The 25,731-nt window shown below is 37.3% G+C and overlaps 1 protein-coding gene across 3 annotated transcripts in view; it reads right to left on the reverse strand.

Moving 5' to 3' along the window:
• Positions 1-25,731, reverse strand: part of Cph (BCL11 transcription factor chronophage) — a 56,739-nt gene that overhangs the window by 10,124 nt on the left and 20,884 nt on the right. For 2 of the 3 annotated variants that reach the window (XM_074089942.1, XM_074089940.1), the window contains exons 2-4: positions 11,416-11,589; positions 10,392-10,592; positions 9,758-9,943 (exon numbers count right to left, since the gene is read on the reverse strand). In XM_074089942.1, coding sequence (XP_073946043.1) covers positions 9,758-9,943; positions 10,392-10,592; positions 11,416-11,589 — 561 coding nt within the window. The remainder of the gene's footprint in view (positions 1-9,757; positions 9,944-10,391; positions 10,593-11,415; positions 11,590-25,731) is intronic. The other variant, XM_074089941.1, reaches the window with a different exon arrangement.

The raw sequence follows: 25,731 nt of genomic DNA on the forward strand, positions 1-25,731 counted from the left end.
GTTCTATACGGGCTACGGTTTTAGGCTACACTGTGGAATTTTAAAGATTTTTTAAAAGTGGAATGAGAAGGCGCAAGTCTTAAAAAAGTGACGAAGATTACTTAATAAAAACAAATTACTTTTTTAGGTCGCTGATGAGCAAAGTAATTGTTTCAATTCATTGATATGGAGTTCTGCAAAGTAACGCCTAATTCAATAAATAGTAAATAATCTTAAATCGATCTAGTAATTCTAGTAGTACCAGAGATTACCTTCTGTATACAAACAAACAATCAAATACATCAAGTACCTAACTCCTTTCCTTATTTTATATATAGTTTAAGAAAATTAATTGGATTGGGATTTTTCCTTCACATTTACTATTTAAAAAGTTTGTTTGGCATCATAATAATACTTTGGACAAGAATTGGTAAGATCTGCTTAAGACCTAGTCCTGGATTAGGTATTCTAGAAATATCCGACACGTCCTACGGTACCGGCCCTAGAAATAGAGTCGTATCAGATATTTATGCACGCCTGTTGTGTCAGATATTGGTGCTAGTGACTGTAGTCATAATCAATACTTGTTAAGCTTTCCCTTAATTAATAAACTTCACTATAACCCTTCCTTGCACTAAAACATACCTATAAAACCCACTGTCCACGGAGCAAATACGGAGTACGGTGGACCACCCCCCCAGGGGGTGTAGTGGGGGGTCCAGACGGGTGGTGTTTAAAAATTTCACCCCCACTGCTTCTGCCTCACAATGCTCGGTAATCAGCGATTGCCTTTTGAAATCGAAGCGGCCGTTTTAGCTTTTTTATGTTTAGTAGTGCACGACCAATTTTGTCTAAGATATTTTTTAATGAAAAAAATGGCCAAGTGCGAATCGGATTCACGCAAGGGTTTCTTACACATCCATAAACTTCAAAAGGGTCCAAGTTCTTTAAGTGTCTAAAATACAGATGAATATTTATACAAAACTTAACTTTCATACAAAATTGTAAACGTTTCGAAATATTTTCTTAGCAGGTACTGTTACGTTAGTTCTCATCCGGGCCTCAACTCTGGTACCGAACTAAAAATAGACTAAACCAAAAACCGACTGCTGAAAAATTGCATTCTAAAATCTTTACAACAAATCGAATTACCTACCATGTTCCATGAATCAAACAACAACATGAGTTTATCTTTTAATTAGAAAAGCTATCGTCACTACGTCATGCGTTATCGGCAACGTGGGTAATACCAACAAAAAGCCTGAGTTCAAAAGTTAAAAGTCAAACATGTATTTTGTCTTTAAATTAAAAACCCGTTCTGAAGAACAACGTACAGTACCGAAAATGTTATCCTATTCTACTAATGTACGTAATCATGTAATAACATCTCAATCGACTTAGATGAGATTTGGTTTGGACTTATAGTTTAAGTCCAGCGGGGCTACTACGAAATTCGAAAATCGAAGTTCGCGTCGTATCGTGCCTCTCACTCTCGTATTAAATAATATTAGCGTCAGCGGGATGGCAAGATACGAAGATCGAATTTTGCACTTTGTAGTACTGGCCTTGAGTACGGACACATAGGATAGTTTTTATTCTGGAAAATTGCATAGTTCCTGCGGGAAACGTTAAATCAAATCTGTAATACGAATAGATCCCTAAGTATAATATAATATCTATTAATTGAAACTTGAATAGGAGTTGTAGTTTTGTAGCAATATACAAATTTTTAGCAATTTCGACTTGTATTTTCATTTAATACGACTTAAAAAGTTGGTATTCATATTAACGTCAAATGAGCCCTTGAGAGCCGAGACGGCATTTTACTTAATTACTACACTTTACCAAGACGCCTAGCAAAAAAATGAATTTTAATTATTATGTAATAAAAATGATTCATACTATCGCCAATATTTATCCAATGTCTGGGTCATAAGTACGCAACTGCAGAATTAATTAATTCTCGTGTCAAACAGAGATGACCGATTCGACCGCGGCAGAAAATCGTACTAATTTTTTAAATGCGAAAGTTTTTAGGGTTCCGTACCCGAAGAGTAAAAACGGAAACCCTATTACTAAGATCTCATGAACCGTGATATCACAGATTATGTTTAACTGTGGCCGTGTGTGGGGTATGTATAGCGCTATAACAACAAATACTAAAAACAGTATAAAATAAATATGGGGGGCTCCCTTACAACATACGTGATTTTTTGCCGTTTTTTGCTCAATATTAATAACGGCAACAGGTAGACGTTTGAAATATTCATAGAATATTTAGTCGTATATTCACTTTAAAAATAATAGTAATTTGACTTATGTTTTTACATGATTAAACTAAATAATTCTTTAAAAACAATTACATTAAATTAAAATAAATATTTAAGGGGGCTCCCATACAACAAACGTGTTTTTTTTGCTCATGTCTAATGTTGTATAGATAATGGTACGGACCCCTTCATGTGCGAGTCCGACTCGCACTTGGCCGGTTTTTTATGTGCATGTGGGTGTTTTTTGCTCCCTCACTCTAAAACTACCTTAAATTCTAGACTAACACGTTAGCTATTTTTCATATTTGGCACGGCTGATGATTTGTGCAACGTTAATGAGTTTTTTTTCGTAATCCCTGGATTGTAATCAACCTGTTACATCTAATTTTATATGCGTAAGAAACCGTGAGTAAACGCTGAGTTTAGGAAACGTCATAAGTTATACCGGTGCGCTTAATGTACGACCGCGTATTCGTCGACTCAGAATAGGTACGACAGTAACACACGACCTGATAATTCATGCTCATCTAATTTGCCTTAAGAGCAGGAGTTATCAGGTCCTACTATCGATCATTTCAGGTTGAAAAATACAGGTCGTCCATTAACGGCACCCCAATGTCCAGGGCACGCAATGGGTAGGGGGCTAGGGGGGTAAGGTACGCAACTGAAAAAAAAAAAGCGTACCTACTAAATAAATTTGGCCTTTGGAGTTGACCGATTTGACCGCGACGTAAACACGTGTTAACACGTAACATGCCAATACCACACGGCATATGTATATGCCGTAAAATAGCTACTAATTAAATTAAAAAGCTGTAAATTAAGCAACTGAAAATACGACAAAGTCAAAATCAAAAATACCTCCCATAGATGTTCATATTTTCTGTCTTAATCTTTTCTAGTGCCGTTGTAATGGAAAGAGATGTCAAAAGTTACCTAGAAATTGTTTTGTAGATTGCTATCTTAGCAGAAACAACCTACCGGAAGACGGAAGTGGTGTTACATAGATATCGTTATTTTTAGCAGCAGATTATAGTGGCACAGGCATAAAAATATAGCTAAATATCACTGGAAATGTACACTTTGTACACCCATTCACACATTAAGTGTAGGTGTAATAATACATTTTAAACATAATTTTTAAACATCAGAAAACAAGCCCTAGAAAAAAATGACAAGAAAGAAAAAGGGTTTGCTAATGTTTCGGCGAATAACGTTTGGTAACCTGTCTCATTTCGCAACTTTTCATTTCCCAACTGTTTAATATTTCTGAAACTGTAAATATTTCAGGATTTTTATAAAACTAACCTAACCTAAAGGGTTCTACACGATGGCCCTGAAATAAATCCTGAAATATTTACAATTTTAGAGTTTGCGAAATGAAAAGTTGCGAAATGAAACAAGTTGCCAAACGTTACGTTGCTAAAAGGCAGTACTCGAAGAAAAAGAGATGGTTGATAGCTGGTTTCACTGTCTTAGGAGAATAAAAAATTGCTAGCTCTTCTAGATACAGTCCAAACTCCAAAAATGTCTTCTTACACTTTTAAGAATCTCTCGTCTCTAGTTCCAATGGCTCAGGCTGTGCATTGTCGGTCAGTCAGTCACGTTACTGTTATAATATTATATGTGGTAGAAGCTACCTTATTTCCTTCTCAAGGTCTCAAACCATCACTCCATACCAAATTTAATCTAAGTTGGTAGAGCGGTTTCTGCGTGAAGAGGTATCCAAACCAACAGACATATTTATTTTCACATTTCTGACATTAGTATGGATGGGTACTTCTGATTCTCTCATCTAGGTAATATCAATTGATTGAAAATAAATTGATTGATACTCTTTATTATACATTCCAAATAAGGAAAAAATATTAAAAACGACACCAATAACACGCCTCAGCACGCGGCCGTAACTGATTTTTGTGGGAGGGTGAGCGAAATGCGATAGTTTACAAAAATCACTTTAGTGAAATGGGCTAGGCGGTGGCAGCCATTTTTGTTTCCAAATCGACGTTAATTTGCGCTGAAGAAATTTTAAAAGCCTCCAACTTCGATGTTTCTATTACATAACGTTCAAATGCCGTTATAATTAGCAGTGTAATTATTATTAATAATAATAATGTATTTTAATAATGAAGCGATTTTTTTTTCATCCCAGTTGATTAATGCTGGTATGCCGAGTTGGTTAACTGGTACTTTATTTTATTAGCATATACTTGTATTTATAATTTACATGAATAGGCATAGATGCCGGAAGGAGTCATCATCCCAGCCTATATACGTCCCACTGCAGGGCACAGGCCTCCCCTCAGAATGAGAGGGTTTTGGGCCATAGTTCCCACGCGGGCCCAGTGCGGATTGGGAACTTCACACACACCATTGAATTGCTTCGCAGGTTTGTGCAGGTTTCCTCACGATGTTTTCCTTCACCGCAAAGCTCGTGGTAAATTTCAAATGTAACTCCGCACATGAATTTCGAAAAACTCAGAGGTGCGAGCCGGGGTTTGAACCCACGACCCTCTGCTTGAGAGGCGATGGGTCAAACCACTAGGCCACCACGGCCGGAAGGAGTGTCAATACCTAAATATGTAATTGAAATGACGCGCCTGAAGTTAAAAGTTGTTACTCATACTTTGTTGAATTTCAGCGTGTTTTGACTAATGTCTGATCTGATGATCTGATGGTCATTTATACCTCATGCTACGTAGATGGTGCTAAAATATAAATAGGATGGTATGTTTAGTGGCTAGGGTCAACATTAAACAATTTTATTTTAGCATGTTTGATACCTGTTGTCCGACCTTTTACGAGACAGAAAAATGCTTTTGACGATACTACGAGTAGTAAAATAAACAATGCATATAATGAATTAGGCATAAATAAATAAATAAATTATCATGGGACATTATTGACACCAATTGTACTAGTCCTTGTACTAGTCCCAAACTAAGCAAAGCTTGTACGAAAAGAAGCCGTGGTGGCACAGTGGTTTGACCTGTCGCCTCTGAAGCAGAGGATCGTGGGTTCGTACCCCAGCTCGCACCTTTGAGTTTTTCGAAATTCATGTGCGAAATTACATTTGAAATTTACCACGAACATCGTGAGGAAACCTGCACAAACCTGCGAAGTAATTCAATGTTGTGTGTGAAGTTCCCAATCCGCACTGGGCCCGCGTGGGAACTACGGCCCAAGCCCTCTCATTATGAGAGGAGGCCTGTGCCCAGCAGTGGGATAGGCTGGGATGATGAGGGATGATGACCTGCCCCGGCCGGGAATCGAACCCGGGACCTCAAGCTTCGTAGTCAGGTTCTCTAACCACTTGGCCATCCGGTCGTCAAAAATCAGTAATTGATGAGAAACGATCGATTTGGGTCAGAAACCTTCAAGAAAATAAACAAAAACTGACCATAAACAAAGAAGCAACTTCAAAACTCCTTGATCTTGAAAGTGTAGACGACGCACAAAACAAAACGCTATCGCCCAAAATTGGCCCTCGACACATGTGGCGGCTATTTTAAACTCGTAATAACGACAACACGTGTGACACACCCATTACCACATATTACAAAAAATGCGAGGGAAAACAATAAAATGAGGGGATAAGTGGACGCTCTAAAATTGATTTCAACACGCAGTTTGAAATAAACTTAAAATATGTCTTGAGATTTTTCAGCATCCGAATTCACCTAATCATAAAAATCTATTTAAAATCTAAAAAGATGTTACTGAGTAATTAATTACACCTGAGCAATAATATAATGCCTAAACAGGACACTAGCTATAGCTAAGAAAAACACCAGTTTGCTAAATAGAAATGCGTTTTAATTAATAAATTCCCTACCGGTCACTCCGCATGGCCACAAAGGAACTATGACAGCTATTCTGCTGCACGACCCTGCACAAATACAATCGATACACCGCGACAATCCTTTCCAAATTCCTGACCTAGGGGACCACAAATAAATGTAGCTATACTACTTTATAAAATAACTTGTCAGAAAATATAGATAGCTCAGTGCGAACCCGAGGCAATCTATCACAGAGTAAATCTATGATATATTTACACACACTGAATGCATTATCACCATTCCTAAATCAGCTATCAACGGACTCTTTTCACTAAAAGGGTGAGCTTCACTATAGAAAAGGTTGACCCCTCATAAAGACTTATCACCTCATATACAAAATAAGGTTGTACTAATCCTAAAAGTGCCGAGCGAATTCATATTTTGGAGCAGTAGGACTTAAAGATCAAATTCCAATATACTTTTCCGTGCAGATGGGATCTCGTCAAAGTTAGCGGTAGTTTTTTCACAACAATCTCCTCTCGGACTTAACTTACGTTATCTCGCCCACGACCGCCACGAGGAATGGAAACCCGCACGTACATAATAAGGACGATATTTCTAAAGAAATTTAAATTCACCCGCAAAGGTCCCGAGTCCCGAGATAGGATTAAAGATTGGGCGCAAAGATGGCCCTTTTGTGGTCGACCCTTAAGAAAACATGTCTTGATATGGAAATATCTTGAACGGGACGTAATCGAGGAATCATTTGCGAGGGTGATCGCTTGTCGGAAGAAATTATCAGAATCTACGAATGCGTAGATAATTGGTCAAACTTTGAACCCCCTCGCGAGTTTGCGGGGCCGCCGTTTATTTTGCATGAGTGGCGGAGTAAAAGGCGTATCATTGTTAAGTCATATCTGACCAAGCATTGCGATGCGGTAGACCGTGCACGCTCAAGTTTAAAAGGATAATTTGATCTGCGGCGGGCGCTGCACGACACTGTCCAGACCACGTAATTGTTATTGGCCGTGCAACTGAGATGACCCTCCTAATTAACAACATCGAACACGCATTTCCGATTGAGATTAAAAAATAGCGCCCCTGTTTAAAGAGATGATAAAACTAATAGCTTAACCCCCATCAGAACATTAAAACGACGACAATCCACGTAATTTGAATACGAAACACCTATATAGCCCGACAATCCTTCATTAATTTGTAAGCCAAACAAAGGAGACCAAATACTGGACGCGATGTACACTTGAGCCAATATTTGTTTTGATACAAATAAATAACGGCCATCGCCTCTCGGTTTTGTGATGGTAATGACTGTAGCAGCAGACCTTGTGGACACAGTATCCATATGTCGACTCCGTTTCTTTGTTAAAAACTCAAGTGAAATATAGATATGGAAATCTTTATACCGTGAATTCTTCGAGAAATAGTCATCGGCGTATCATCAAGTATCGGTTTGTGTTCTAAATTTACTAGTAGTTTATTCAAAGGACACACGATAGGCACGAGACAATCTTCCCCTCACTTTTCACACGAGACGACGTCACGTCTAAAATTAAAACCCACTTATTTAAAACCCGCCACTTAGCCACCTTCCCGTCTGTACAAAAACTAAAAATATCCTCGACCATTGTGCCACGTTCAAAGAAGTTCCATAGGTCACGGCGACGCGTCACATGAGCATGTACCGCGTGTCAGGAACACGCCAAACATTTTTTATCTTTGAAAAAATTATAAAAGGCCGCCTAACAATAGACCTCAGTAGCATCTTTGACAATTATAATATCGGGGCCGGCCGTTTCTGAAAAGCCATTAACGCCACCATACTACCCGCCGATATAAAACTCTAAACGAGTAACAACAAGATTTAAAATCAGATCCACATCATCGTCACGGTTAACATAAGGGTCATCACAAAAGGCACGAGATAACAAAGCGCGCACGTCAATCGTGTGCTCATGCAAATATTTTTTTCTTCGGAAACCTTCCCCTTATCTGTTCATACAGCGATGGGGTTAATTAATATGTACAAAATAATACAATTAAATTTATATTCGTTTTTTTAAGTGAGCACGAGGTCGTGACTTACTGTCACCATTAGAATTATGTCCTTGTTTTGACAATACGTTTCAGTATGAATGCGGTTTTAATGTTCAGTAGATTTATGGATTAAAGTCTTTTGTTTCTGGTTATCAATTTAATGTGATATTTTATTATAACGGGACCCTCATGCTTTATTGAGCGCGGCTGGTTTGACAGCTCACTCGAAGGGGTTAATATGAAGGTTTAGGATAAACGCAATAAGCCGAAACAACTGGTGTGGAGCCAAACCTGCTATTGACACCTCGATGATAGCGCAATCGTATTATTGCAGCACTATTCTGTCAATTCTTTTTAGCATCAGCGTTTCAGTATATTTGCTACTGCCCAGCATTGTAACTGTCGAAGTATACTTATGGCATTCCGACATCAAACTGCCCAAAAATGCGGTACCTAATACGGCAGTGTTTCTGAACCCATATGGCAAATCGCTAGATTACAACATAATTATTAGTAAGATATTGTCAACATTACCGTATTATTTGATTTTAAATTTGCTTCAAAACGTTTTTTAAATCAGGTAACAGTCTTTTTTCTCAGAAAATCGCGTTGATTTAAATTGTTTGGTTTATAGTCACCTAAAATTTCTAAATCTACAAAGCAACAGGGATGCGGGTCGAAAATTTTGTACGTTGCACAAATTCGGGTTTAAGAAATCTTTTGTTGTGCAACGGTTTAATACAAAAGTGTCAAATGACGCCACATCTGCTCTTACAAAGGGTTACGCTCGGCTTTTAGATTATTTTCCGAACCACCCCCGCAAGATTGCTCGCTTATACAGATGTTCGTGATTTTAGACGTTTATTTCTATTAACTATGGATTAAAAAGATTTAATGCTTTGTAAACATCTTCTCGAATATAAAAGCTAATTGTTACTGCCATTCAGTTTTATTAAGATTTAGAATAAGTTGAGAATAATTTTTATTGTTTAATACAGCTAATAAATAATAGTTTAGGTGAGATTCAAACCTTGCTTTCATCTAGGTGTGTAAATAATTTTCAATAATTTTAATTATTCCGCAGAAGTGTAACACCCCATAAATAAATGAACATCTAAAGCGTTGACAACCTACAAGAAGAAATATATGGACGAAAGATGACGTAAGCATTCCATCGTCCGACATTGTTGTTGTGCAACTTGCCCGAGACGACAAAGAAGTTGCGATAAAATTGTCTACGGCCACATCCTTTAACACCCGCCGATTGCCTAAGAACCATTTATAAACTAAACATGACCAAGAAAAGGCGATGACGTGAAACTTCTAAATAAAAGGGAATTTGTCAGTCGCACGTGTCTTTTCTGGGATTTATTCGGCTACTCTTGGATATGCGTCAGTTCCATACACGGTATTATTACTTATGATTTGATTTCAACAAAACAAGATATTGTCATTGAGATATAGCTGACTAGACGGTACATGTTTGACAGTTAAATGACTACAAATCGCTGTGATCCTGAAACCACAAACCCTAAAAGGACTAAAAAAATTACACTCCAATGTCTCACCAGCCGTCACAGCATTTTGATTTGATGGTTCGTTTGATATTGGTTTTTGTAGTAACTTGCTTTCGAAAAGCAATCAACTTATTTATAACTAACTACTCACCGCTATGCATGGTATTAGATTCTGCATCAGCAACTTCGGTTCTTGATTTTTTCTGATCTTCAGGTGATGCTGAGGTATCCATGTGCTCTTGTTTGATCTTGGGCTTGATGTCCTCATCAGGGGAACTGGACGGCATTGGTGATGTTGATGCCCTTCTTTTTGGTGTCGAGACGCCTGCATCAGCTTCTGTTGAAAAGTGTTTCTGTAGGGTATGCTAAATTAGACTTTTGTTGGTACCAAAATTTTAAGGAATGTGACGTTATTGAAGTGGCTTGCAATTGGAATTTTATGATAATTTGTACTATGAAGTATTTGAATTAATAGAGTTCATTTTATCAGAGTAAGAAAGAAGTTATGGTTTAGATGAAATATAAAGATAAAGTTTATTGCAGAAAATGGGTACATGCATTATGGTATTATAATACATGTTATTCACAGTGCGCCAAATTCGACTTATTTTTAATGCAATTTTGAAGTAAAATGCAGATAAATTAATTGTTAAACCACAATAATATCTGAAGTTAACTAAAAACTAGTGATAGTCGCTATTCATTAGCAAACATCTGGGGAAACCGCTGGATTCATACTAGCAAAACTATCTCTTATGATGTGAAACGAAACAAATTATTCTTACCGTCCAACAACCGCTTAGGTGTGCTAGAAGCACCACCATCTTCAATGAGATCTGGAGGTGCTATGGATGGGCTGGCTAATGGGGGAGTGTGGACCCTGCTGCTAGGTGGTCTCCGAGCAGTTAGTAGCGAGGGTCGCCGACTAACGTTTGCACTTGACACCTGGCCTGGTCGCGACCCGTCTTCTTGATCGGAATTGGGACCTGAGAAAGATGATCAATTCTTACTTTCATCTGCGCTTCAACTTTTTGGGTAACTTTTGTAATACTGTTACTTAATCTTTTGTCATGTATCTCATGCCCTCTCTTTGTGTACAGCCTAAAGTGTGTATATTGATTTAATTTCATCATTTTAGAATGAAACTTATCTAACGTCATTTTATGTTTTCGTAATACGACGTCTGATCGTTGTCGAACTACGAATTTGTCTGACTGAATAGCACGGCTGGTGTTGGTACTATTAGAGGGATAAAAAAATATGATGACATGCTTGAGACTTGGATGTTTAAATATATATTTAAGCTGTTTATAATTATATATTTCTGTTGACCAGTACCCACCCACCCTTAAAATAAATAAATATCACGGGACAATTCACACCAATTGACCTAGTCCCAAAGTAAGCTTAGCAAAGCTTGTGTTATGGGTACTAAGCAACGGATAAACCCACCCATACCCATAGAACAGACTTTCTTAATTTGAGATGAAATCAAGTGTCAATCATTCCATGATTTATTTGTTTATATTTGTAGGCGTGTAAGATACTTATTGCCAAAGAAGCCACAGCAGGGTGTACGTTCCGAGCGTTTTGACCGGTCCGTTAAACGTCATTACAGTTTATTAGCACAACGGAAAGACAAACAAGTCACAAGAATTTTGATCACACTAGATTTTAGCATCGGTATTGCCCTTAGTTTTCATTAAAAATTAACCCTTATCATTATTTCTTTCTTTATACTTACCGATGCGGTAATAACGAAAAAAAAAACCGCTGCTATCACACTTAATATTTACTCAGTAAACCTACCTCCGCTATAACAATGGTACGACGTCAAATCCTTGTCGCACGACGATATCTTGTGCTGGATGAACCGCACGATATCGGCCAGTGCAAAGGCCCGACGACAAGCGCCACAGGTCAGCGTGTCGGACACGCCAGGCGTCGGGGAACCGCCGCCTTCGGCCGCGCTGTCCGCATCCGCTGAAAAAAAAAGATTTTAAGGTTTACAATGAGCCTTAAGAAACTTCGTGTGTACTTAAAATCTATTCGCCGGTAGCTGATAAATATTATGATAGCGTCTCGGAATATTGACTATGACAGACGTCAAATATCGCCGCGCGCACTGTGTTCTGTGGTACAAGGTACGCCGTTATTGACAAACGCTCGGCCGGGCGGGCGAGTCGGCGCGGCGAACTTAACAACCATTTCGTTCAGGAGTGCACTTAATGTTTGGTATACTCATAACTTGGGCTACCACGAATTGAAAAACAAAGCATTGGCAGGCCTCCCACTAGGTGGACTGACGACATCGTGAGACTTGCAAGCAACCGGTGGATGCAACTAGAGAGTTGTCGTCTTGCAGGTGGTAGGACCTTGTGCAAGGTCCGCCCGGATTGCTACCACCATCTTGCTCGCTAATCCTGCCGTGAAGCAGCAGTGCTTGCACTGTTGTGTTTCGGCGTGGAGAGTAAGACAGCCGGTGAAATTACTGGCACTTGAGGTATCCGATCGTAGGCCTCTAGGTTGGCAACTTATCTGCAATACCCCTGGTGTTGCAGATGTTTATGGGCGGTGGTGATCTCTTACCATCAGGAGACCCACTTGCTCGTTTGCCATCCAGTCGAATAAAAAAAAATCTGGCGTTCAAATCCTATTCAACAGTGGACGTCTTCCAGCTGATGATGATGATGATAACTCGGACCTACTACCAATACTTTTTGGTGGTCATTTTTTCCATCTTTTGTATCTTTTTCAACGTTACAGGAGCGTGAATTTTTTAAAAATAAGCAATATATTTTACAATTATAACACACAGCAATTTAAGTCATTGTTACTAGTCACATATCTCGTTCATAACATTTTAAATACTTTGAAATTGGCCAATATCGAAAGACTACAAGTCATATTCTCATTCGGACCGAGCGTTGCTCAGAAGTCCAATATTGAAACAGTTGTTTAACAGACTGCCACAATATCTACCCTTGAAAAAACATGTTTAAATTCAACTAATTACCAGTGTAAAGTACCTACACAATAATAAGTTTTCTTAATATGTAGTTTTGACATAGATACAACAATTTATAATGGGAATCGTAATTATTTATTCTATTTATACGTAAGTAACTATATAAATAAATACTTATATATAATTTCATACATTTTTTTTGGGTCATTAACAAACAATTTATATGGAAAATTAGTGCCAATACTTAAGTACCTATTATTATGGTTTTCATTATCTCATGCGTCATTTCATTTACTTCAAATATTAGAAATAAAAGCTTATTTTAAATGTATTTATCATAATTGACGTCTTAATTTCAATATTTACTAATGTAGAATTATATCCTACTAGTATTATAAATGTAGACTTTTAAAAATTAAACCCCAGTACTAATTGAACTTCATTTAATGAATTATAAAACATATTCAAAATTACAATCCAAAGCCATATTCCTATCGTATTCCATGACATTCTTTATACAAGACTCTTTTTTTATTTTGCTGATTCCAATAGACATCCTTCACATCCTACATAAGTGTGAAAGTTTGTGAAGGTGTTTGGATGTTTAGTTGTTTGTTACTCAATCACGTCTAAACCGCAAAAAACAAGACAAAGTTTTTATTCCGGAAAATTGCATAGTTCCCTTGGGATAGCGAAAACAAATACTACGCAGACGGAGTCGCGGGCAAAGGCTAGTTTTATATACAAAAATACTGAGTAAAACTGAGTAGTATTGCACTCTCCTGTGGCCCGGCGGAAGACCAGTGCTGGTTTTCAACCAGCGATATGCTGAGCCGGGACCTTTTTATAGCGGCAACATTTCCTATTGTTATTTTTACTTATTATGTGTCATTGCTGTTATAAATAAATTACTTTCTTTCTTTCTTTCTTTCTAAAAAAAACAACACAATTTAAAAGTTTCGAATGGAAACACTTCAAAGAATAAGTAAAAGTTTTAAAACCAAACAGTTGCCTTGCGACATATGGACAATGAACACTTTAAGTGTGAAATTACATTTAATTATGAGTTATATGTCACGGTTTGGACCCTAAGGTGTCAGAACAGGGCTGTCAGGTGGTCTGACCACTTATCTTAAAAAGAGAAAATAATGACAGTGTTCTGTTGCGGTCACTCAAAAGGGTTCAGTATCAATTGGTTACAATTTCTTTTGAATGTTTCATCATATGGGGTAGAGCAAATTAGTTATTGTGAGAGCTGTGACAGGAAGGTTTTTGTGAGTATTTTTTGACATAGTTATTAAACATGGGTGGGTCATATCGCTTGAAGAACAAATAACCATATCGAAAATACAAACTGAAACATAGATGCACAGAAAAACCCGAAACATAGACCAGCGCTGGGAATCGAACCCAGGTTCTCGGCATTTCGTGCCACGTGCTATACCGCTACACCACCACTGGACAGAGGTAGTGTCGCTGCTTAAGTGACTAAATATAAAATAAACAAGCTGAGATATATGGTGCATAGGAGAAATTCGTGTCTGTACCTCTGTCCAGTGGTGGTGTAGCGGTATAGGACGTGGCACGGAATGCCGAAGACCTGGGTTAGATTCCCAGCGCTGGTCTATTTTTCTGGTTTTTTTCTGTGCATCTATGTTTCAGTTTGTATTTTCGATATGGGTTTACGGGATGACCGTAAAAGTAACAAAAAAAAATTTGGATGTGAAATAAAAAATACAAAAAAGAATCCAAAAATCAATCTTGAACAGATAACCGTTGGGGGAGAAAAGTCCTCGAGCGGAGACTACGAGACGGAAGCCGAAGCTTCGGCAGGCCTCCCACTCACACACGTCCACCTGGACTGATGACTGTGTCATTTTATGGCAACAATTTTGTACAGCATTAATCCCTCTTTTATTAATTTCGTACTTTTTACTGTCGCAATTCTTGTTGTTGTACTAAGAAGATAAACACACAAAGAACTATTAAGTGATGGAAATCCTTCCACAATCGATGTCGCAACTTGTTTAGTGCACCCAGTACGTATTTAGGATTTGAAAATGTAATCTTTTTGCTACCAAAATCTCTAGTTTTTTTTTAAATTTCATACCACGAAATTAATATAAAGAAATATGTCTTTTCAGCTACAAGAAACCCTCTTGATTTTATTTCGGGTGATATTTCAATTAGTTCCTACTGTGCCAACACTGTTTTTACCGACAACACACAAACACACACGCCTCTGTCACTGTCAGAATAGCTAGGTACCTAGGTACCTACCTAATACAAAGAAACCTTGTTTTGGCACATACTTTACGTACAGGATCAATTGTTAAACTGCTACATACTCCTATTGCCGGCTCTCAACAAATTATAAAGGCGTTTTTATGCACGATTGGTCCACGGAATCACTGGATCAAAGGCGTCCCTAAAGCTAATTTCACACAAGTACGCCGTGCAGACGCCCTTGCCTTTATTATTTCCTTTAAAAGAAAAGTAGGCCGTTCTTTCGTAATAATGTACACAGGGGTGAAACCTGAGCACTAAATTAATACAGGGAAAAAAACTATGTGATTCCATTCTTTGTTTACAGTACTGGGTTTATGTAAATGTGTCATTATTAATGGCGTTTTTTTCACGTTTGCTCGCTGCCGTGGCTCGTGGCAAAGGGGTTTTGTTTTTTTAATCTACCATTTGGGTATTTGCATAAGTAGCACGCTTCCGATTTTTATTGTCACCGGAAGTGTTGTGGATGTTTTTAGTAGTTGTTCCGAGTTTAAATCTGTACCTACGAGTATTAACGGGTAGGTAACATGACTAATTGACTGACCAACAATGTACAGGCTAAATCTCTGGAGCTAGTTAGTATCGTGAACATTTACAGAATTATTACGCGATATGGCGCCGGTAATTCCTTTTGGTGTTCCAACAGGGTCATACATTGGGCTTAAGGTCCCACTGCTGGGCACAGGCCTCCTCTCAGAATGAGAGGGCTTGGGCCGCAGTTCCCACGCGGGCCTAGTGCGGATTGGGAACTTCACACACGCACGCCATTGAATTGCTTTGCAGTTTTGTGCAGATTTCCTCACGATGTTTTCCTTCACCGTAAAGCTCGTGCTAAATTCCAAATGTAATTTCGCACGTAAATTTCGATAAACTCAGAGGTGCGAGCTGGGGTTTGAACCCACGATTCTCTGCTTGAAAGGCGATAGATTAAACCACTAGGCCACCACGGCTTCCAATTCGTATTATATTGTATTCTTCATTAATAGCAACGAATAGTCGTACAAGAAGATTAGGAAATATTGTTTCTTAAATTTATATCGCACGATAATTACAACATAAGAAGAGTTATTATTTTTTTACAAAAAAAAGCTCAATAAATTGGCATCAGAACGTCGCGTAGAATCAATCAATAATAAGCGGAACACAAATTGACCAGGTGCTAAAACGCGAGCTGCTTATGTGACTAAAAAGCCATAGTAGGCCGTAACAAATGGACTGATCCCGCTTATTGCTAAAATAGTGGATTATTGCAGCGATCGCTCTTCAAAAATGTTTAAATTGCACTGCTTAAAACCTGTTCATAAAACATTGATTCTGGAGGGAAATACAAATATCATATTTCATAAAAGTTTTCATAAAAGTTTATACGGTACCATCAACCACTTATGAACCTTTTTTGAAAAAATTGAGCGAAGGAATCACACTTCAAAGACCCACGTTTAGAGGTCTGCATAATTTACTCACTACACAGTGTTTATTAACAAATCAAGCACTATCATTTAACGTGTAACGTGAAAGTGAAATGTGATTGAGTGCCCAGTGGGCACAAGCCACACCCACCGGCACGCGACTGGACAGTGGTCATCTACACATGCGCCGTGGACAAAACTTTACACCCGAACCTTTCGATTGCCCAGTGATTTATTGGAAGTATTGAAATAAGGGTGTTAAATGCTTGAGGTTCAATTGTGTGGGAGGGCAGTTTTATGAGCGGTGTTTTGGGTAATCTATGTAATTCGGAATTGGTGGGAGTAAAAAAGGTGTCGGTTATTATTAAAAATGAACTATTGTTTGGAAGGATAGTACATATTTTAATTTGTTAAACAAAAAGACATTTTACTCGAGTGCGAAATATCAATAGACTTTTTGTATAATATGTCGATGAATATAAAAAAAAAAATCTGATCACCGAGAACTTGGTCATAAGAGGTTAGGAAGAGCATGGTAATATCTTGTATTCATAAACATTGTGGTTTGTTATGTATTAAATTTAACCTTTATTATTGAGATAAAATTAACACAACCATCCGTAATCATTTCGCAACACGCACCACCTTTCATTTGTTTTGAATGTACTAACTCTACCAACTAAAATATCGATAATTCAATTAAAACTTCGTACGTGTAGTTAATATTTACTATTTGTTCTCCGAACAATTGTAATTGAAAGTACTTGAAAGTTTATATCGAACGCAGCTCTGTTTTATTGAAACCGTCTAGCCGTAAGGATAGTCTGACGCCTCAGGTGAGGACGTAGGGAGAGCCACCCTCCAAAAGGGCTGGAGACCGAAAAGTTTAAATTACCTCGTTACCACACACGGGGTAACACGCCAGTTTTATCTTTGTTTTTTACCACAGAAAAGGTCACCGTAACTTGTGTGTTAAACTAACTTTGGACTCGGACGGAGAGCATTAATAATTAATTAAGTTTTGTCCCGCCGCGTCGTGAATTGTACCACCGTGCTAATTTGCGTCGTCGTGAAAATTATAGCAGTTACGATTTTACGGTAAAGCGTTGTTTTAAGCTCGCTACGCTGCGAAGGTAAAAGGGTGTATATGCATTTATTTCGGAAATTTTGCGTCATATCCTTGTCTTTATTTTTTTTTTATGTACTTAACACCAATATCTAACATCTTTAATGCTTCGTTTTAGCAACATTAAGTAAGAATAGGTAAATTAAAATATAAAAATTTGACCAACTTTATGACTACACTTCAGTGGCGTGGTACCGTTACAACCCGATTCCCAAACGGTTCCCTATTACTTTTGCCTTACTCGACAGCTGCACCTACCCTACGTGACATCAGCTATGACAGTAGGTATAGCAAAAGAGCATTTTCCAGTGGCGTGGTAACATTTTCTTTAGGCAACCCAAAGAGAAAACCTAAGTTAGATAAGTTGGTGTAAAGCAATTTTGCACAAAAAATATCCAGCTAAGAAATGGTTAATAATCATCATGTCAGCCGAAAGACGTCCACTGCTGGAAATAGGCCTCCCCCAAGGCTCTCCACTCAGACCGGTCTTGTGCAAATGCAAGAATTGGTTGCAAAAGTTAAAACATTTGATTTGTAATGGCTAGTTTTTTCCTTAATTTTCTTTTGCATCATCGTCGAAGCTCCATAATTTCTATGATATTAAATGATTGATGGGCATTCTATCCATAATGTTACAAAAAACCCATCCAATTCTGACATTTTGGTGACCACCGTGGCCAATATTAATTGGCGAGGGATACTCCATTGTATCGGCCTATAGACGCGGTTTACAATAGAAATAAAAATAATAAGAACAGCTATCGAATGTTGCGGGGGTGTATTATGTTGTGGTATTACTTGATTTTTGGTAATAATAACAAAATTTGAACATATTATTATATACTAGGGCAGCGGTAGCGATTCGAAACTGTTTTATTACATTATCTGGATCGTGACAACTGCCAAAAGTTTTAACAGATTTTTAGTCCATGTCACACAACTTTTTTTTTTCAAATCAGATATGAAACTAAAGCGATGGTATACCTACCTATCCATCCACATTTAAATCGATATATTTTTTAAATATTTACTTATTATAAAACTAAATCTAAATAAAAAAATAACAATCGTAGCAAGTGCAGGTGGTAGGACCTTGTGCAAGATCCGCCCGGATTGCTACCACCATCTTGCTCGCTAATCCTGCCGTGAAGCAGCAGTGCTTGCACTGTTGTGTTTCGGCGTGGAGAGTAAGACAGCCGGTGAAATAACTGGCACTTGAGTTATCCCATCTTAGGCCTCTAGGTTGGCAACGCATCTGCAATACCCCTGGTGTTGAAGATGTTTATGGGCGGTGGTGATCTCTTACCATCAGGAGATCCACTTGCTCGTTTGTCATCCAGTCAAATAAAAAAAAATTAAAATCCCCGATCTCCGGCCGGGGCAGGTATTTGTATGAAGTAAAACATATACCCGTGTGGTGTCGGGTTAGAAGTACATTTCTTCCGTGGTGTCGTAAAGAACAGGACCGGTCTGAGTGGAGAGCCTTGGGGGAGGCCTATGTCCAGCAGTGGACGTCTTTCGGCTGACATGATGATGATGATGTCGTTAGATGCGACTAAGGATATAGGTGAAGGTATACTGTAGGCGACAGGCTAGCAACCTGTCACTATTGTACCTTTTTTTTGTCAAACTTTAAACCTAAAATTGCAAAGTGGCTCCGAATCGGTAACGTTTCGTGTGCTCTGCCTACCCCATTTGGGTACACAGGCGTGATGTTTGTGTTTGTTTGTGTAAAATATACACGCCATTTTGCAAAAAAAAAAAAACAATACGCTCTAGTATTTAAGTAGGTACGGTTTTTTCCACCATAAAATTAAGCTAATCAACTGATTTTAATTTCAATTCTTGCGACAGCTTACATTTGGTTATGTTTAGTATATGCCTTACACCTACACACTGTATACTTCATATACAAACTCTTTATTATACAAAATAAGTAAAAAAACACAATTGACAATTGACTTTATGCAGCTTGAATAACACAAGAAGCTGTTTCGAGGCGGCTTCTTTGACGCTTATTCGGTTGCGGTAGAAAATGGACAACAGACAAAGAAGTCGTGTCGGCATTACAATTTGCAAAGAGGTCTCAACGAAAATGGTATAAATTAAAAAAGAATCAGCATCCTGAGATTTTCAGTTTTTTTTTTTAAATTCCATACTCATAGACTAGCCTCATATAATAGCCTAGTGCTTCAAACATACCTCTGTGTTTTTCATATTTTGTATGTAAAATTTATGAGTTTGGGGGGAAATAAAAACATCACGAAGGGAACCTGCACACATCTACGAAAAAAACAAAAGATAGGCGTGAATTTGCCGCTCCCTACAGGGTCCATGTAGGAGCTACGTTGGTACCATCAGCCAAATAAGTGGTCTACCAATTTTTAAACAAGTTCCTATCAAATGATTATTTAAATAAATTAATTAATTAAATTTTATTTTTGGGAGGTAGACCATATTTGGCTGATGGTACAGTCAACGTCATAAATAAGTGATCACTTTGTACATTGTCGCATTCAGTCGTTACACAATTTCGTATGGTTTTTCAAACATGACGTTAAAGTGACAAAGTAGAAAAGTGATCACTTATTTATGACGTTGACTGTACGAGTATGGCCAGAGATTAGGCTACTCAACTACTTGGATGTTATAGTCGAGTTAAGTGTGAAACATAGCAATAATGTATGTTTATAGTAAGTACATAAAAAGGTATCTTATGTACTAAGCTTTCGTTATTCGAGTACTAAATGGAATCAAGTACTAGATTTTTATTTTCTCCATACTTCAACAACCCTAAAAAATCCTCCACCACGCCCATATGAGCTACTTGGCCATTCATGGGAGGCGGCTTGAGTCAACAGCAACTAATGACGTCACACGTCTCAATATGGCCACTCGCTACCCTTTGCTTTTTATAATTACTTGGCCAATACTTTGTTATGTGACGAGTATATAGAGCAATAAACCTGTTAAAAATATCCACGCAGTTGCACATGTGAATGTACGGATATTTTATACTAACTAGCTTTAGCTTTTTTTTACTAGCTTTTGCCCGCGGCTTCGCCCGCGTGGAATTCGGTTATCGCGCGCTGTTCCCTCGGGAACTGTGCATTTTCCGGGATAAAAAGAAGCCTATGTCACTCTCTGGCCCATAAAATATCTCTATGCCAAAAATCACGTCGAACCATTGCTGCGTTTCGACATGAAAGACGGACAAACATACAAACACACACACTTTCGCATTTATAATATTAGTATGGATTACAAACCAAAGAAGGGCACTGGCCAAAACAAAAACTTAACCTAACTATTACTTTAACAAGTTGAAAAGCTCAAAACCGTTTGAATCGATTTTAATAAAAGTTAGCTAAGAACTATCTCAATTATATTAGACTTCGATAGAAAAACTGCATCAAAATCATTCCATCCGTTCGGGTGCTATACACCACGAGCAGAAATACCTACACACAGCGGTCATACTCACAACGCCCATATTTTGCACCAGGGGTTAAAATTTTACAATAGCTAGTTCTCTCCCACGGTTGGGAAATTCAAAATATTGATGCTAAAAATGGTGGAAGTTTAGAGAATGATCCAAACTAAACAGCTAAACAAACTTCCCAATATGCCACTAAATATAAATATACCCATAAATACAACAGGATTGCTAGCAAAAGGGCGATTCCTTCGCCATCGCTAATCAAATTACCTACTGAGCGGAGACAAAAACGGTTGATTATATCCATATTTTTTTACCCAGGAGCAAGGAGTGCCAGATGCCAAATTGTTTCGAGGTGTTCAACTTATTAAATTTGCTCTCTTCGTAATCGGTGGCAATGGTGGCATTCTAGATTGATATGGTGGTATAAATAGCGATGGATCATTAGGTGACTGTACTTGGATGTTATGTGATTACCTGGATGTTGATTCAATAGAGTCATTATTTAAATTAACGAGACTGATTTTTGGAAAAAAAATAAGAATTAGATAAAGATAAGCCTTATCCAACTTTTTTTTAAAGTACGTTTTGCGGCAATTGGAGAAAATATATCATTAAATTAATAAAGTTTAATATACAAAAATACTTCTGCAACCAGAAGACTCCTGTCAAATTGTTTCAATTAAAATCGACTGATAAGTTGTTGGTGACCCGTGTGGTGTCGGGTTAGAATTATACCTCTCCATTTCTTCCGTGGATGTCGTAAGAGGTGACTCCTCAGTCAGAGGATATAGGTTTAGGTATACTGTAGGCGACAGGCTAGCAACCTGTCACTATTGTACCGTTTTTGTCAAACTTAAAAACCTAAAATTGCTAAAAGTGGCTCCGAAGCGGTAACGTTTCGTGTGCTCTGCCTACCCCATTTGGGAACACAGGCGCGATGTTTATGAGTATGTGGTAAGTTGGTAGGATGTATTACAGTTACTTTTGCAAAGCTCAAAAATTTCTCATCATCATCATCCCAGCCTATATACCTCCCACTGCTGGGCACAGGCCTCCTTTCAGCCTGCGAGGGAATTATAGTCCAAAAATTCCTATTTCATATAAAATAGTCGCCAAGAATCATATGTTTATAAAACTTTCACTGTCAAAAAGTCAAGCATCTTTTCTCTTCACGCCCAAATTTTATATTTAGGTCAAAATATGGCAGATTAACGGTAGAATGTAACGGCATTTTGCCTTAATTTTACCTGAATACCTAGTATCGACGTACATTATGTAACGTTCCGAATACCTTTTCCACAAAACAGGTTGACAGATTCCTGAGGGAAACGCGAAAAAACAGCAGCGGCCACTGATTACATTAGGGTCAGTAATCTTGTTACCGATATCTAATATCGGCTCGAATGTTCGGTATAACTAGGGAAAACAGAGCCCTCTGGTGTATTGTCCTTCGTTAGAGGGATTTCAATTTTTTACACGGTTTTTTTTACACGGCGTTTGGGATACCGTACCCGTATTACTAAGGTTGCGTGTTCTCTTGGATTTATGTATAGGGCTGAATTTCTTTAACAGTAAGAGGTAGTCAGTCGATATTTTAATAGAATATCTGTTAATGCGACGGATTCTTAAAACAATAGTTGAAATTTTACTTTAAATAACTTAGTGTAATATCTTAATGCATGACACATTACTGCTGACTTATTAAAATCTAAATCCAAACCTAGAATTCGAAATGTTGCTTACAACAGTTTTACAATTTGTAAAACTCCCGTGGGATAAAAGCTTTTGCGATAGAAGCAAAACCGTGAGTGCAATCTAATAGGTAATGCGTAAAGTAATAAAAATCGGCCAAGAGTAGCTTATTACAGAACCCTCGGTGGGCGAGTTCCGTCCGCACTTGGCCTTTTTTCGTTTTTAAGCGTGTAACATGACGCGGTTGGGCGAGCCCTTAATAGAAAAACGTCAAGTGAAAATTTGATGAAAATTTATTATTTTTTTGTTTTGGTGTCCGATTCGTAACTTTGTTGATTGTTGACTTCGGAAAAAAAAGGGAATTAATATATATATTTTAATGTTTTATTAGAAGATTTTGTAGATGCAAAAGTATTGTTTCAAAGTATTATTAGAAACGGCAGGAACCTACATTTCGTGTTTGGTTGAAAAATTATTTGCTGAATTTATTTTACTAAGACATTCGCTCATGCAAGATATAATAATATTATTACCCTTTGAAAAAAAAAGTTACACCTACCTCTCTTCTCGATACCGTTTAATAACCTCATTGCCTTCACCAACTCTTATACAGCCAGTAAAATCTACAAGTCGAATAGAAGCCACAAAATGCGCTTATAAACAGCAACCCTTGTGCCAGTATTCTTTCTCGAGATATTTGTCACGATACAAGTGTCAATAAAAACGCCACGCCGGACTGTCTTGTACGAGCCGCTAGTGAGGGGACATTGTTCAAGGAAAACGGGGCGTTGTCGATAAAAATAATCTATTTTAATGAGTCAAAATCTTAAAAAATCAGTACTGATTTTCATATACATGGGGTTTATCCGATGTTTTTTAGTCATTATTTATTTTGTTAATATATTGTCTCAATAGATCATCAAATTCTACGTCGAAACATCTAAAGAAAATGCATAAAATAATACAGCATTCGCAAATTGCACACAATTTAACATCACAAATTTTAAAAGCCAACAAAAAAGGTGGCTCCTGGATCGCGGTTCTATTACTGTAATGCGTTTTTAGATTTACTTACAACTCGCACTATAATTTACAACTGTTAATATTTTAGTAAAATTGCTTTGCGTTGTAACAATTTGTAACGTACCTACTCGTATATTACCGACAAATTATTAAAATAAGATACAGGTTTAATAATTTTATTCCGATACATTTAATCGCGAGACTTCACGTTGATGATGCACTGCTCCTATTAGGTAAATTCAATAGTATTCAACAATAAATTAAATTTGTTGGTAAATTCAATTTATATTGTTAAGAGGCAATATCGCGATTTTTTGTGCTAGTCATTAGACTCTGCGCTGTAAAATCGAACATATTTTTTGTTACAACTCCTCTGGTAATTTGTTGGGCTCACATGATACAGGCTCGACTTAGTGTTTGTCTCACAGAAACTTTAGTTCATAAGATGTATGGCGATTAATATTGTATTGTATAATAATATTTCTATGACTGTGTAATCTTAATTTTGGTAAATAAATCATTATCTTATCTATTACTTTAACTGTCGTGAAACATGATTTATAAATATAAACCTAAAAATTAAACAGTTCTACACACAATTTTTTTAGAAATCAGGAACGGTCCGTTTGCACACACACACACATACACTCACTCTTGATTTTTTTCCCAAAAATGTCAAAACTAGTCGAAGCGTTACTGATTTAAATTATCATGAGTTGAACCGTTTAATTTTTGCTGTAATAAAATGAGACAAACAGCTCCAAACAATGAATTTAAAGATAAACTCATATAGCATTTGATCATGCTCTCTATCGTAGTTGTACCGTGTAGTTCATCGATACTTTTTCCCAACCCTACCCCAATACCGTTAAGGCGGACACTTAACCCCTAATCCAGCAGTTGCGAGCATTTACGGCAAAAATCTTAATCCTCCTCTGTCCTTTACTGTCCAATAGTAATTATTGCCAGACGGTATATTAACGGCTAATGTATATCGATACCTACACCTAGATATATCTAGATACGTATATGTATTGATAAATTTCTTACGTTTGGTAAAAGTCGATAATATTGAAAAGTGCGGGACTGACGAGGGTAGCTGTTCGTTGAACATTGATTAGGTTATGATTAATGGATTTTAAATAAAATCTGACTTTTTTCTTTTTTTTAACGCAGTATTAATTCTAACATAATTTATCAAAAAAAAAAATACAAGCATTGGAACATAGAACCTCCTCCTTTTTTGAAGTCGGTTAACAAACAACAAACGTTTTAATCGTTTAACTAATGACTTTTTAAAATAATCTTTAATCTTTTGCACGAAGTTATTTATTACGCTCTCTACACTACGAATTACCTCTGCCCCAGTATTAAAAATTATGGCATGAAAAATCACCTAACGTTATAATTTTGCAATCTTAAAATAAAAATAATTCTGGCAAAAAAATCAAAACAAAATCAAGCAATCTCTTTATTTGAAAAACTTTTAAAGCCGTAATGCATATACGAGTATAGTGTGAAGCGTGAAATATCGGCAGTTTCGCCGGAGCAATAAACGGGGTTCTGCCGCGTCCGGTCGGGAGCCGTGCCAGTACTGTCTAGTCTATACCTAAGTCTAAATCAAACATCCTGTATAGTAGTTGGAGTTTTACAAGCGAGCTCTATATCGGAACGAGGAAATTGAGAAAAAACTTAAAATCTCCATCGAATCTTATAAAAATCAAAATATATTCAGTTCTATCTTAATTGGAGAGTTCAACTATTTGTCATAAAGATTAGTTTGCACCCTTATCTTAGCCTATACTATAGGACTCCCTATCTCGTGCTAATTTTGAAAAATCGACACACCTTTTCTTAATTGTACATACATGAAACATGTAGGTGTATCACAACTTTTTTGCCCCTTTCTCAGACTTTTCTAGCACAAAATTTCAGTTTGAGCTGGGCCTTGATCTGTTAATTGTTCAATTTTCTTTTTGTTTTTGTTTATAGATAAGTTAAATCTCCTTAATTTTTGCCAGTTAAAGTTTAGCATTATTATTTATACAATACACAATGAATACAATATAATACAATGACTCTTTATTGTACACAGAGTGAAAATTACAAGTAAGTCATAGGCGGCCTTATCGCTTAAGGCGATCTCTTCCAGGCAACTTTTAACAGAAGGAAGGAAAGA

Source organism: Choristoneura fumiferana, chromosome 7 (assembly GCF_025370935.1).
Source record: "Choristoneura fumiferana chromosome 7, NRCan_CFum_1, whole genome shotgun sequence".
In the NCBI taxonomy this organism is placed as follows: Eukaryota; Metazoa; Arthropoda; class Insecta; order Lepidoptera; family Tortricidae; genus Choristoneura; species Choristoneura fumiferana.